Genomic DNA, 15,096 nt, shown 5'->3' on the forward strand with positions numbered 1-15,096 from the left:
TCATGTTATATGTAAAAGTCTTCCTCTTTTTTTCATTTTCTGGATCACGGGCTTCTTTCCAACAGTGCATTTCTGTAGGTAGCTTTAAAAATGGTTGTATGGTGGGCCCGTGTATGGCTACATCATTTACGCAGCTTCCCTCTTCCAACAGACATTTTGATTGCAGTTCTTTGCTTGTATCCTAGTATGACTGACGGCTGCCACGCCGGAGGGCCGTCACGTGCCGCGTGCTGGCTCTGAGCTTCCCGGGCGCCACCTCCTCGTCTCCTTTGAGCTCCTCATACTTTTCTGGGCACACCGTTGTCCTCCTCTCGGTCCTGTCACGAGCACAGCTGACAGCGAGGAGTATCGAAGCTGATGCTCTGGCCTCTGCTCACCCGCTGTGACCTCTGCAGGTCACTGCAACGTCAAGCAGCCAGGTTCTCCACAGTGCCGGTCTGTGCGCATGCAGCTCTCATGCATTCTGCTTTCACTGCGGCGGATGTGTCCGCACCCCTTCAGGGCCCTCTCTCACCCTTTTGCTCGCTTTCCTTAAGAGGGCAGGCCCCCTGTGACCGCTTGGGGCTAGATGCAGTTTTGTCTGTCCGTTCTGTGGCCCGACAAGCAGATTGGGGATCTTAGTTGCTTGATTTCCCAGGGGAGGCTGCCAGGAATGTGGTCCGGTGAAGTGTAATCAGGGACTCTATAGTGTTTGTTCTGGCTTCCCCAAACCTCCTGGCTGCCAGATCTCAACCTTTCATCCCAGGGGTGGCGTAAGTCTCTCCCTGGACAGGTTTGAGCTGGCAGATTTCTTTGCATAGTGTGCTGGGCCAGAAGACTGCCCTTCGAATTCCACATTTCTAGTCATTTTCTGAAAATCAAGGTGGGTTTTCGACTTCAGCTATTCTCCTGATGCATGGCCAGAAATGACGCAGAGACATGTATTCTTTCTAGATTGTCACGTCCCAGAGGGGCAGACAGAGGCAGAGAATCCTTTCCATTTGCTCAAAGACACCTGTCAGGAGTGCCAGTCTGTCTTCGCGGGCACACTAAGGCCTCCAGGCCACCATTAGCCACTGCCGATCGCATTGGCGTCTCCCCTCATCAGTGTCTTTGTTTAAGACACCTTTATCGAGGTATACTTTTCATGCAATCAAATCTAGCCATTTAGAGCGCCCGGTGAGCTGAGTTGGGGGTACGTTCTGTGCTCATGCGGTCATCCCCACGGTCAGGTTCGAACATCACCAGCAACCCCTCGTTTCCTTGTTTGCCTCTTTGCAGTCAGTCTCCCCATCTCGCCACTGCTGGCCCAAGCAGACACTTATCTGGTTTTTTGATGCTAAGGCTTTGCCTTTTGAAGAATTTCCTGTAAATGGTATCATGTGGTATGTCATCTTTTCTAACTGGCTTCTTCTACTTAGCAAAAGGCATTTGCCATTCCTCCCTGCTGTTACCAGTAGTTCTCTCCTTTCTTTTGTGGAGTCCTCTTCCATCATATGCATATACTGTTTTGTGTACGCATTCCCCAGTTGACAGACACTGAGATTTGTCCATCTTGTGGCTATGATAAATAATGCTAATATGAACATTTGTGTACAAGTCTTTGTGTGGACATGTTTTCATTTCATCTGGGTACGTACCTAAGAGGGAACTGCTGTTTTGAATAATAAGTATATAGTTAACTTTTTGAGAAACTGCCAAATTGCTTTCCAAATAACCTGTGCTATTTTGCATTCCCACAAACAAGTCTGTGAGTTCCTATTGTCCCATATCTTTATCAGCACTAGGTAGTGTTATCATAATTTTCGTTCTTCCAGTGGAGGTAGTGTTACCCCATTGTGGCTTTTTTTGGTCTTTGTGTTTTGTTTTGTCATTAAACTTTATTTTGAAGTAACTTTGGATTTACAGACTCGTTGTAAAGATGGTACAGAGAGTTCCCTTATGCCTTTTGCCCAGCATCTTTTAATGCAGTGGTTCTCAACCAGGGGTGCTTTTGCCCCCAGTGGACATTTGGCAATATCTGGAGGCATTTTTGATTGTCACGTCATGGGGAGGGGGCAGCTGGGGGCTGGTACTGACACCTCGTGGGTAGAGGCCATTCGAGATCGAGATGGCCATCAGAAATTCCTTTGGAACTTTTCATTCTGCTGTCATGGGACCTCTTTTCCAAGTCTATCTAGGCCTGAAGAATCAGTCAGAAAAGGAGAAAAAGGTTTTCCTTTGTGCAGGTGGACAGTTTCCACCTCCAGTGACTGCCAGAATGGAGGGTATGGGTCCCTTCCTGTAGGATGCTGACTGCCTCTGGACCTTCCTGGATGTGTCTTCTCCCTCTGGACGGAGGTGGCTGACTTTCCTTGGCCCCTGATGGTATGAGCTGCTTGTAGCGTGTGTTGGCATTAGCACACGTCACTGGATGCACCCTTTCTCTCTCCACAGTCAGATCATCGCCAGGGGGCTGCTTGATGTCTTCCGGGACTTCAGTAACAACGAAGAAGACTTCATAACGGTAATGGAGATCTTGGTCAGGCTGTCGGAAGATGCAGGTTTGTACAAGGATTGTATACTTTTTTTTTTTAACTTGCGTATTTCCAAGACATTGTATGCAAGCTTTGATAGCTGATTAAAATAAAACCTGTTTATTAATCAGTAAACCTTAAGCAGTGTCTAACCATGAATGGATTTTGTCATGAAGAACGGGCATCTTATTTGGCATGAAATTATCCTTATTTTTAGAAAATTAGAATGACTAAGGACTATGAATGCTGTTTGCCCTGGTAGTTAGGCCTTTTGTATTTAGTGAGTTTCACCAGACTGTTGGTTGCTAAGAAATAGCAAATCAAAAGAAGTCCTTTGGATTAGAACAATTCCAATCATTAGTTTCCCTCACCTGTGATCTTTGTAGGCTAATCTTGATTTTTCTTTCTCTTTGTACCTCTCCATGAGTGCTGTCTTGGAAGAAAAGCACACTGCGTTATGGTAGACACTAAGATGTTGTCCATCCACACACACCCCCCCCCCCCGCCCCCCACACCCCTCCCCCTCCCACACACAGAGTCAAGATGAGTAAGATGAGTGGCGAGTGGGGTTGTCAGTGGTGATGGCTGCTCTGCACCCCCTGCCCCCCTGCATCTATAATGACTGGTGAACAGCTTCAGAGAGTTTCTAAAATCCTAGGCTTACTTTAGACTCTGATCATTTTAATTGGAAATAGAAAAATAAGCCCTTCCATGTAGCTCCCATATGAGTTTGAAATGCTCGTATGAGTATATGACACAGTGCTTTTAAAAAGGCCCAAGTGGATGCGGTGAGCCCTTAAATGGTTTCTCTTTGTGAATGAGTCACCATGTACAGTGGTGAAGCAATTATCTATTTGTGTTACATTTAATGTGGTATATTGAAGCTAGAGCTGCTCTTTTGTTTAATGCTTTGCCTTAGAGATAATTGGGATGCGTGGATTGTGGGGGAGTACATTTATGAAAGAATTATTTATAATGTATACATTCTGGCTGGAATTTAAATAAGCACAACCCCTAGGCCTGGTGTATATGCCATTAGTTGTAATGGGTTTTGGACGCTGGCCCGGCATGCAGACCTCTTGCTCACTCCTCAATTTATATATGACTTGTTATAATAGAGTTGTCATTCTCTCTTCTTTTTATGTTTTTATATTGCCAGGTAGCTTATTAGCTTTTTAAGCGCGTCTGTAGCATAAATACTCTAAATGGGAAATGATTTTTAAACTGCATTTGTCTAATTTCCTTGATGAAGTATTTTAGTATGAAAAGCTAGAAACTAGCACTATATACTATATACGATGCTTGGCTTATTTTTATATAATTCTCTTTCTCATTTTTTTATTGCTGCAGAGCCCACCGTGCGGACTGAGCTGATGGAACAGATTCCTCCTATTGCCATTTTTCTACAAGAAAACAGATCAGATTTTCCAGTGGTGCTCTCTGAGTATCTCATACCCATTGTGGTGACGTACCTCACAGATCCAAACAATCAGGTGTGAAAAATGATAATCTTAAGGTCTCTGCAGCAAATTCTCTTTCATCTTATGTGAGCTGATATTCATAATTCAGAAAACAGCTTCTTAAAGTTAAGTGACTCAAGAACAAAAGGTCTATTTGTGCCCAGTTTCTTTAATCACATAGGAAGGTAGATGGCACACATTCTTATTATCATGAGATATTTCTCTCTTTTTTAAACTTTTTATTATGGAAATTTTCAAACACACCTAGCAGTCGCGAGAGTATAAAAATGAAAGCCCACATGCACTTCACCTGGCTCCAACTATCATCAACATTTGACTAGTCTTTTTTCATTTATCTTACCCGGATAAATCCTACCCAAATGAAAGCATTTCCCAGACATTTTAACTGTAAATGCTTTAGTATTGCTCCCTAAGAAATACAGGCACTTAAAAATTCCACATAATGACAGTAGCATTATCACAAGTGTAAAAATTATCAGTAGTTACTTAATATCATCTAATATCTAGTCACTGTTCAAATTTTCCCAGTTTTCTCATAAGTCTACTTTTTACAGATAGTCTTTAAACCAGAATACACACAAAGTCTACACGTTGCATTCGATTGATGTGTCTTTCAAATCCCCTTTAATTTATAACGGTTCTTCCTCCCCTGCTGTTTAATTGTTGAAGAAGCTAGGTCATTAGTCTTATAGGTTTTCCCACATTTGGGAGCCGGGTGATTGCATTTCCAGTGTTGTTTCAGATGTTCCTCTATTCCCAGCATTTCCTCCAAACTGGTGAAGTCTAGAGGCTCAATCAGACTCAGATTTTTGCATAGTAGAGTGAGAACACTTTTTAGGTGTTGCTGTGTTTTCCTGCTGCATGAAATCAGGAAGCACAGAAGCAGTGTGGTCACTGGACTAGGCTTTGTCAGCCCTGCTGGTTTATGACAAAGTCCCTCACGGGCCTACGCGCAGCCGCTGGTGAGCATCGCCTGGATCCGGGATCTTGCTAGAGGCTGCAAAACTGTGATGCTCTAATTCCATCATTCCTTCTTTTATTTTCTAGTTTTTATTGAAGTATGCTTGATTTACAATATTGTGTTAGTTTCAGCTATACAGCAAAGTGATTCAGTTATACACACACACACACACACACACACACACACACACACGTATTCTTCTTCAGATTCTTTTCCCTTATAGGCTATTATATAATGTTGAGTGTAGTTCCCTGTGCTATACAGGAGGTCCTTGTTGGTTATCTGTTTTATATATAGTAGTATGTATCTGTTACCATCATTCCTTCTTAATTTAATAGCTGGAATTCTTCCATAAAGAACTTCCCCATCAGCTATTTGGTAACCCTGAAAAACTGTCTAGGGGAGACAGGTTAAATGCTTTACTTTTCCCCTTTATTTACTAGTTTCTACAATAATTAGTTGGTATCCTAATAATCTACAGGTTTATCAATTAGATTTTAAAAATTCATTTTGAGTATTATTATGAACTCCTGAATATTAACATAATAGATATGTTTTAATCCGTTGTAGTCGTTATTCTTTTTGATAGTCAAATTGTCCTAGCTTTGACCAGTGCTAACCCTTCAGGCTGGCTCCTGAACTTTCTTAATGTGATCCAGTAGAACTTGCTAGCTCACCTCTGCTTGGAATCAGCTATTTCTCCAAGGAGCCCTGGTTCCATCATGAGGGAAATAATAATAAGAAACCAGAAGGTGCGTACCAGGGGTGCTCATTGCTACAAGATTGGTTGTGGCTTCTAGTGACAGAGCAATTTATTTTCCTAAAAAAATAAAAATTCCTCATGAGTTTATATTGATATTTCCAACTCAAAGTTAGGGTTATAGAACTTTTACTTACTTGATTTTATTCGTTTATCTTTTGTTTGTTTGTTTTTTACACAGTGTAAATCTTCCTTCTTAATGATATTAACGTGTGTGCGTGTGTATGATGTGTATGTGTGTGTATCCAAAGTAAAAATACCAGTATTATTACTAACAACATGGTACGATTACTGAATAGTTTAAGATTTCTTTGCAGCTCTTTTTGCTTGTAGTCTGTCTCTCACTAGAGATGCACGGTCATGTTAATACTACCGTGTTTTAAAGTCACTTGCATTCACCCTTTTTGTGGTTAAGCTGCCATCTTGATACATAGTTAGGCTCATTTGTTTTCTTTTATTTTTCATTTTTAGGAATTGCTTTAGCTTTTACATTTTGATTTAATTTAGACTTGTAATTACTTAAAATGTTTTTACATGATTCTAAAGTCAAAACTGTAAACGAAAGTACGTTTAGAGAAATATGATTTCTGCTCCTCTCTTCCTCACCGTTCTCTCTCTCCCCTGTGCGTGGCCATTTTTATTAGATTTTGGTTTATTCTTGCCTTTAAGAAATACACAAATAACTCTAAGCAAATACACGTATGTCCTTATATCCTGTACCGTCTTGTTCCTTTCTCAGACGTGAGGTGGCATCTGTCCCTGGTGCTCCGTCCCTTGCTTTTCCCGTTGTCTTGGGTGTTCTGGAGATTAGCCTGTGGCAGGCTGGGCGTCCTCGTCACTTTTCCCAGCATTGTAGCACTCCACTGTACTTTATCTGCACACCTTAGTTGATGTCTACCCTTTGGCTTGTTAAAATTGCTGCAACAAATAACCTGTGTCATTTCTGTTTCTGTTAATTGATTCTGGGGATGGATTTCTACAACGGCTAAATGTATTTATAATTTTTTATGATATGCCAAGTTTTTGTTATTGTCATTGCCAAGAAATTCTGCCATTTTGACTTGTATTTTCCCCTTGATCTTAAGCATTTTTAAAAGAGCAAATACTCACTTTTAACTAAGACAGTGTGATGGGATTAAGCACAGCTTTTAAATAAGGAAAGAAGTCAGCCTGCTTCCGTCTCCCAACATCAGCATTTTGACTATTTCTGCATTTTCTCCTCCAGTGCTTACATTTTTCCTGTGTGGGTCTGGTTGTAACAGGATGCTGTCTCCTCCATCCCTCCGCTTGATCAGACAGCTTCTGAGTGCCCACTGTGAGCTGAGCATGGCACTTCATGCTAGGGGTGAAGCTCTACCTCAGTCACTCCTCTCCTGGGGGCTCCAGAACGGCCTTCTCTGAAGTCCTGAAGATGCCATCCACTCTGTCACTCTGGTTTCCCACCAGCCCGAGCTTGCCTGCCCTGGAGACCTCTGGCTCCCTGCCTCCCTTTGTCCCCTGCCTTTACTCCCTGTTCTTCCCCGCCGCTCCCTCTCTCAGCCCGCCCTTTCGGCCGTCTCCACCGTCACTCTCTGTTTTTTCCCTTTGGACCATGCTTCTGCCCTCCTGGCTCTCCGGCCACGCCCAGCCCACAGCCTCCTCCATCCTGGGCGGCTGGGCGTGGCCGGGAGCCCATCGTGCACGGATTGGTGCTGTTGGAAATGTGTGGGTTCCAGTCACCGCTGGACTCTCAGTGCTGCCCGGCAATCCTTTCACGTGTCCCTCATCAGCTGCTTTTCACGTTCTCCTTGGCAGCTCTTTTAGCCCTCTGCCTCTTTCCTCAAGCCTCTTCACCTCGCCCTGCCTTGCGCCTAGCCGGTGACCTTGCCTTTTACTTCCCAGAGGAAATAGAGGCCTTCAGTCTTCATCCCCTCTCTCAGGGAATGGAACCTCTGTCCACTGTATTTACTTCCCCAGAGCCGCCACCTGGGAGCCATCCAGATCCTTCTCTCACCTACTAGTTAGACCCAAGTCTCCTTTGTTTCCATAGCAAATACATCACCCCTTGAGGCACCCCCCCACCGCTTCCTGTCCTCTCTAAACATAGAAGTATGATGAAGTCACATCTTACCAAACAGTCTTCAGATGCTTTAACGCCCTCAGGCACAGCCCAGGCTCCTCCATGGGCCGCCCGTCCCCACCCCGCCAGCCGCAGTTGACACCGCATGCCTCCGCCCAGTCCATTCCTTCCGCTCCTGCTGGTCTCCCTGCTCCTCCCAAATGCTTCTCTACTCCCATCAGTCCCCACCTCCCTCTGACAGATGCTACCCTTCCCATGTCCACCGTGTGGGCTGCGGGGGTGCCTGAAGGCCCCCGATGAGCTGGGATTTGTAATTTGGAAGAGATGCAGATTTTGCTGCACGTGGCAGTGAGTGTTCCAGGCCCCATCCAGCATCTGCATCCCAGGCAAGCCTGGCTTCCTCTTTTCCTCCTCAGGGACTTTTCATGACCATTGAACGTGCAGTGACTCCTGTGAGGTATGAATTTCACGCAGTTGGCCGTGATAGCGGTGTTATCGCTGTGACTGCCACGATTGCTAGCAGCTGCAGTTTCCTGAGCTCTCACTGGGTCATGTTCCATGCACTTGTTTCCTCTTCCTAACCTACCTGGGAAGAATGGTGAGTCTGTCCTTGTGTTAGAGGTGAGGAAGCCGAAGTATGGAGAAGTGTGGTCGTGTGTGTTGGGAGCCCGGGCTTGTGAGGCTCCCCTGGTGTGTGTTTTGGGATTGCCTGGGTCTGCGGGATATTGTAACCAGTAGTTTCTCTCCCACTGTAGACTCTGAGCCCCTGACACTAGGACTTGGGTCTTCTTTATTTACCTCTGTGACCTAGCACAGGGTCTGGTAGCTGGTAGGTATTTAGAACTGCATCAGCTGTGAACTCTCTCTTTGGTAACGTAGCTGTCTTGGGCTACTTGCCTTCTGTCTCAGAGGGACAGACGTCTCACCCCCTTTTCCAGTCTGATGTCTTTCTTCCCCTCTTTGGTCCCATCTCTTGTTCATAGCTTGCTTATTTTCCAGTCTGTCTCATTGGCTTTTCTCTTTTTTGTAATCATGCCTAAGTCTCCCTCACCTTTGTGTCCCCTGGCCTTGACCATGAGTGCACCGTCCTTTTCCAAGTGTCTGCCCTGTGGCCTCGACCCTCAAGTTCAGGGGTCCTCTCACTGCACTGCAGCTGGTAGTCCCGAAGCCAGTAAGAGGTATCTTGCCACAGACGCAACTGATCTCATTGTGACTCTGATTTTTTTTTTTTTCAGAAATAGTTTTAATTTTTAAAGTTTCATAAAATATTTTAATCAGACGGGAGGATTATGTCATAAATACCCATATACCTACCGCTCATATTCGACAGATGTTAACATTTTGCAATTTTGCTTCAAACCTTTTTGTTTATAGATTACAGATATGGTGAAAACTGCACTGGGCCCTCCTCCATTCCATTCTCCCTCCTCCCGTTTCTGTAGGAAGCTGCCACCCTAGCTTAGTGTGTCCCTTCCATGCAGGGTTTTATAGTCCCACCGCCTGTGGAAGTGGCCCTGAGTAAGAGATGCTTGTTTTGGGTGCTTTAAAACCTTACATAAATGACATCAGGCTGTACTTTCCCTTCTGCCGCCTGCTTTTATTCCTCCGTTTTTAAGATCTGTCAGTGTTGACCCAGAGAGCCCTTGGTCACTCATTTGCACTGAGTCATGGTGTTGCATTGCTGTTTTTTTCACTATTTATTTGTCCATCTACTTCGCTTTTCTTTTGCTTAATCCCTTTGCCCCATTTGCCACTGTTAACTGCTTTTGCAGTATTTATTTATTTATTTATTGACCGCGCTGGGTCTTTGTTTCTGCACGAGGGCTTTCCCTGGTTGTGACGAGCAGGGGCTACTCTTCCTTGTGGTGCACGGGTTTCTCATTGTGGTGGCTTCTCTTGTTGTGGAGCATGGGCTCTAGGTGCTTGGGCTTCAGTAGTTGTGGCTTGTGGGTTCAGTAGTTGTGGCTTACGGGCTCTAGCACGCAGGCTCAGCATTTGTGGCACAAGGGCTTAGTTACTTCGTGGCATGTGGGATCTTCCTGGCCCAGGGATGGAACCCGTGTCCCCTGCATTGGCAGGCGAATTCTTAACCACTGTGCCACCAGGGATGTCCCTACTTTTGCACTTTTGGAGAGGCCTTTCTTGGATGCCCGCTCAGCCATGATGTTGCTCCGTCCTGATGTGCCCCGGACACTGTCCTTGATGTGTATGAGGTGATTTCATCCCCACAGCCACCTGTGAGATAGGTACTATCATTGTCCACTTCTACAGGTGAGGAGGCCGAGGCTCAAAGAGGCTCATCCGGCCCCAGGGCCCCGCAGGTCATCATTGCACAGCACAGGTCAGGCGCGGCATTCCACCACTGCAGTGTCACCTGCTGGGCTCAGAAGCATCCCCCCCGCCTTTCCCTCCCTGCCTGCGTCTTCCCCAGTCTCTGTCACCAGCCCTGGTCCTCACCTGCCCTTCGGCGTGTTGTCTGGTCTTTTTCTCTCATGCTGCCGGGTCTTGTCTGCTCCCCTGGGCCTGGGGAGGTCCCTGTGTGTGCGAACACTGGGATGCCGCCTCTCAGCCAGGCTTCCAGTGCTGCTGAGTCGCTGACCCCCTCGCCCAAAGCCCCGTGGCTGGCTCTCCCGAGAGATGCAGCGCACTGAATCTGCGGAGCCGACCTCCTCCCACGTCCAGACTGTTCTCCTGACCTTATTTCTCCTTCCGTTTTCTCCATTTTGGTTATTGGTGCCCGGAGGCAAAGAACCCGAGTCATTTTTGATTTTCTGTGACACGTGCCTGCAGGGATACTCTCTCCTCTCTGCCCCCACCCTGAGCCCGTGCTGGGTCACAGCCGGACGTGTCGCTGCCCAGGAGCCCCTTGCCTGCTCGCAGCGTTTAGAACCCTTGAGGTTTCTAAACTGTCACTCTCACTGAGGCCAAGATGGTCCTGTCCCTCCTCTGCTTTCCCTCCGCCCCCAAGTCTTAGTGGGACCTGGAAGCCTTTCCGACCCCGGCCTCGCTGGCCCTCCAGGCCCGTGCTCTGCCACCATCCGCCGCCCCCGTGCTGTCACCCGGGGCTTCTCCCCAGAGGTCATCCCTCTACTCGTGAGTGCACCGTCCTGTCCCCTTTCCTGCGTGGTATGTTAGTCTCCTGGGGCTGCCGGAGCAAAGCACTGCAGACTGGGTCGCTTAGAACAACAGAAATGTTTCCTCTCACAGCCCTGGAGGCTGGAGTCTGTATCAAATTGAGGTGTCGTCCAGGTCACGCTCGCCCCGGAGGCTCCAGGGGCAAGTCCAGTCCTGCCTCTTGCAGCCTCTGGTGGCACCGGCCTCCCGGGCCTGTGGCTGCGGCCCTCCAGTCTCCACCTCCGTCTGTCTCCCCCCACCCCTGTCTGTCTCTTATAGGAACATCTGTGGTACGTGGAGGGCCCCCCTGATAATCCAAGATGATCTCAAGGTCCTCAACTTCATCACATCTGCAAAGACCCTTTTCCCACAGAAGGTCACCTTCAGAGATTCCAAGGATTTGATGGGGCTGTAACTTCTGGGGCCACCTTTTGCCCTGCCACTCTCGGCAGGCTTCTAACTGCTTTTGACATCTGGCTCCACACCTGCTCGGGGCCTCCCCCAACCCCCACCCCCCCGCACCCCCCTCTGAGGGCCTCCCCGTGGTGCTGCTGCCCTCTGACCTCTTGACCGCCACCTGGGACCGCGCGGGAGGTGGGCGGGCCGGCTCTTCTGCTCTGTGGTCTCTCATGTCTCTGCTGTTGGCAGGTGCCAGACACTCCATAAGTGTCTGCCACCTCGGAGGGATTGGGGGCTTCTGCCGCCTCGGGCTGGACGCGGGTCTGTCCCCCGTGCGAGGTGATATCGCCGCGGCCGCCGCGCTGCTCGTGCCCGCCCCCCGGCATTGCTGCCACGGCTCCTCGCTCACCTGCCCGCCCCAGCCTCTCGGTGCTGCCAGTACACGCGGCACACCACTGCCAGAGTGATCCTTCTGAAATACTGTTCTCAGAAACTCTAATGCTGGCAGGCCTCTGGGTTGCAGTCTCCCAGGCGCGCCCTCTTCATAACCTGCCCCCGCTAGTCACCTGCGACCCTGCCTGCACATGTCTGGGCCCCGTCGCTGTTTTCCTGCCTCCCCGTCACTGCGATGAGCTGCCTGTTGGGTCATTCGCTCGACAGATTGGACTTTCCTGCGCTTTCACGTCCCCAGAACGTTCTCTCTCCAGTTGCGTAGGGGCCCCTGAGCTCTGGTGGCTGCTCAGCTGTGCAGATGGCGAGGAGCAGGCAGCTCCCCAGCTTTCCCATCTGTGGCCCGGGGGCCCTTCATGCGTGTGTCCTGCCTTGCAGGGCAGGCTCTTCCCACCAGGGCTTTACAGCGCGGCCGGAGGACGGCGCTGCGTTTTCCTACCCGCATGCTCGCGTGGTACCCCGCCTCCAGGTTCACTCTGCAGTGGGGAACACAGACAGCAACGTGTCATCATACAGGAAAAATGCGTGCATGTGTGTGTGTGTGTGTAAGTGTAAATCTGCGGTAGGAGTTGTGAAGGCAAAGTGCAGGCCTGGTTATGCTGTCAGAGTACAAGTGGGGAACCCACCCGAATGGGAAGGGGATGTGTGGCCTGAGAGAGAGGAACGGTAGGTAGATGCCCGCGGAGGCCTCATCCTTCATCTACGGCCTCTGGGAGGAGGTGCCACTGAAGGGCCAGAGGACCCGCGTGCTGCAGGGACCGGCCTGGCACTCGGCTTAGGGAGTTTGGTCTTGATCCTAAAGTACTTCGGCTCATTCTGTGTTTCACCTTTGGCCTCTTCCAGGTTAGAAAATCAAGTCAGGAGGTGCTGTTGATTCTTCTGGAACAAGATCTGATTTTCCAGCACGATATTGAAAACAAAGTGTGTCCAGTCGTGCTGGCGCTCTCTGCCCCCGACAGTGACGACGGGTGGAAAGCGGAGGCCGTGCTCGTAAGTGTGTTTGTGGGAGGCAGCCCCGGGCCTGGCGCACTGTCCCCTAAACTAGGCCGCTGGTGCTGTGGCCTCGGTCAGAGGATGTTTGCGGCTCAGCTCCAAGCTTGTCCTGGAAGTGATTATCCTTATATCGAATTGTTTCAAGAAGGCAAAGCTTGGGAAATCGGAGGGATTCGGGTGGAGGCGAGGAGCTGGCGTGAACTCTTGCTGGGCAAGATGCTGAGATTTATGGGGAAATCATGCAGCCAAGCTGGGTCACAGACCTTGTTTCCCAAAGGGAGGAACCGAGTGCGGTATGGGAGAGGCTTTGAGGCGGTACTTGGACAATTAAAAAAAAATCTAATAGACGTGTGTCTCTTTTATAAATTAAGATGAGGCTAAGCTAGGTTTGTCAGCAAGTAAGAGAGTCTCTGAAGAATGTGGCCATCATGTTTACAGCAGTTTGGGAAGTGCTATGTTCAAGTATCTGTGCTCTTGTTAGTTAAAGGTGTACGATGAAAGGAAGAGTGTAAGTACTGAATGTCTTCTACTTTTACTAGTTGATTCTGTGGTATCCTTGGGTTTGTAGGATTCTGGACCAGTAATGAAGTGATTATACAAGCAAGGACTTTCTACTTGCTTCTTTTATTTTTTAAAATTAATTAATTAATTAATTAATTGGATGCATTGGGTCTTCGTTGCTGTGCATGGGCTTTCTCTAGTTGTGGCGAGCGTGGGCTACTCTTTATTGCAGTGCGTGGGCTTCTCATTGTGGTGGCTTCTCTTGTTGCAGAGCACAGGCTCTAGGTGCATGGGCTTCAGTAGTTGTGGCTCACAGGCTCAGTAGTTGTGGCTCACGGGCTCTAGGGCACAGCCTCAATAGTTGTGGCACATGGACTTAGTTGCTCTGCGGCATGTGGGATCTTCCTGGAGCAGGGATCAAACCCGTGTCCCCTGATTGGCAGGCGGATTTCTCAACCACTGCGCCACCAGGGAAGTCCCTCTACTTGCTTCTGCAACCTTTGTTCACAAACTAGCCATTGACGAGCCAGTGCTGGCCTTCACGTGCTGCCCTTAGACTAGGACCCCCGCTTGTCCTCGTGCTTCTCCTCTGTGGCCCAAGGGAAGGTCATCCAAGGCCACTGTGTGTTCCGCTGCTGCTGCTCCTTCCCCAGGGGTCCAGGCAGGGGCTGCTGCACTGCCCGGCCCTTTGTGTTGGCATCACAGAAGGCAGCAGCTCCAGGTTTATTCCAGCATTTTAGGAATATACATAAGGATTTACAAAATCTTAAGCCTTAATTGCAAGTACAGTAAGATAAAGTTGTTTTCTTGGTTGAAAGTGAATGATGTTCAAGAAAGGAATTCTTTTGTTTTTCAAAGTGTGGAAACATTGTACACCATGGAGCTAAAAATTTGTAATACAGCATCAGAACATTTGGTCATTAGTCTTCATTTATGTAAAAGTTGTCCTCAACTATGAGTTAGAGGTCTGGCTTTTTAAACTAATTTAATTTTTTGCATATTCTATGTTTATAAGATGAATCAGGCTGAAGAATAATTGATTATTAAAATTCAAAATCTCCAGGGTTCTTTTATAAATATCAAGTTTCCCTATAAGAAATTAAATTTATTTTGCAAAATGAACCTGGATAATATCATTTAGTTGGGATATTTGGCAGTTGAGCAGTGACCTTTGCCAACTAGATCTTCTTTTTCGTTTGAAGGTTGGTTAGGCGAGTTTCCAAGGCTACAACTGACAACCAAATATCTTATCCCTAAAGACCGATAATACCATGACAAATAATTCTAAAGGCATTTTTGCATGATTTTTATTTTGTTTTGTTTCCAGCCACTCCATTCTTGTCATCAGTATTCTTTTCTTGTGTGTGTGAAAATATTTGGAAAATATAACAAGTTTTCAAAAAGGTCTCTTCACATTTCACTTGCAGAACAAATTAGTTCACATAAATTGTATTTTTCATTGAAAGTGGGTCATCGATTTCATTACTTGAAATGCGCAAGCTTTTAAATGTGGCTGCAAAGAACAAACATGGTTTTGAATCCTCCCCAGGAAGAGGCACATCTGCGTTCGAGGGTACTTCTGGGAGACTGCCACTTCTCCTCCCTTAGAGGCCCGAGGGAGGCAGGATTTGGGGTGCCTTGTCTGGCCTGTGTGTGCTTGGGTCAGACTCTGAAGCTGTTCTGCCTTCCCTTGTTCCTGGAGGTCAAGGAGCCTTGGAGGGGTCTCCTCCTTGGGCCTCCAGAGCCCTGGAGCACCGAGGGCATTGTTCTCTTTTTAGCTGGGAAATGGCAGTGTGACAGGAAGTGGAGGTCGTTCTTCCAGGAACAGAGGACATGTGGGAGATCAGCAGGTGTCCCCCAGGAGGACAGGGTTCTCACTTAGC

At 47.7% G+C, this 15,096-nt stretch overlaps 1 protein-coding gene across 2 annotated transcripts in view; it reads left to right on the forward strand.

The window, feature by feature from the left end:
- LOC130833278 (serine/threonine-protein phosphatase 4 regulatory subunit 1-like) overlaps positions 1-15,096 on the forward strand; it is a 72,944-nt gene that overhangs the window by 29,209 nt on the left and 28,639 nt on the right. Inside the window, exons 4-6 of one of the 2 annotated variants that reach the window (XM_057702734.1) lie at positions 2,416-2,522; positions 3,846-3,988; positions 12,563-12,709. In XM_057702734.1, coding sequence (XP_057558717.1) covers positions 2,416-2,522; positions 3,846-3,988; positions 12,563-12,709 — 397 coding nt within the window. The remainder of the gene's footprint in view (positions 1-2,415; positions 2,523-3,845; positions 3,989-12,562; positions 12,710-15,096) is intronic. The other variant, XM_057702735.1, reaches the window with a different exon arrangement.

This window comes from Hippopotamus amphibius, chromosome 12, assembly GCF_030028045.1.
Source record: "Hippopotamus amphibius kiboko isolate mHipAmp2 chromosome 12, mHipAmp2.hap2, whole genome shotgun sequence".
NCBI classification, from domain to species: domain Eukaryota; kingdom Metazoa; phylum Chordata; class Mammalia; order Artiodactyla; family Hippopotamidae; genus Hippopotamus; species Hippopotamus amphibius.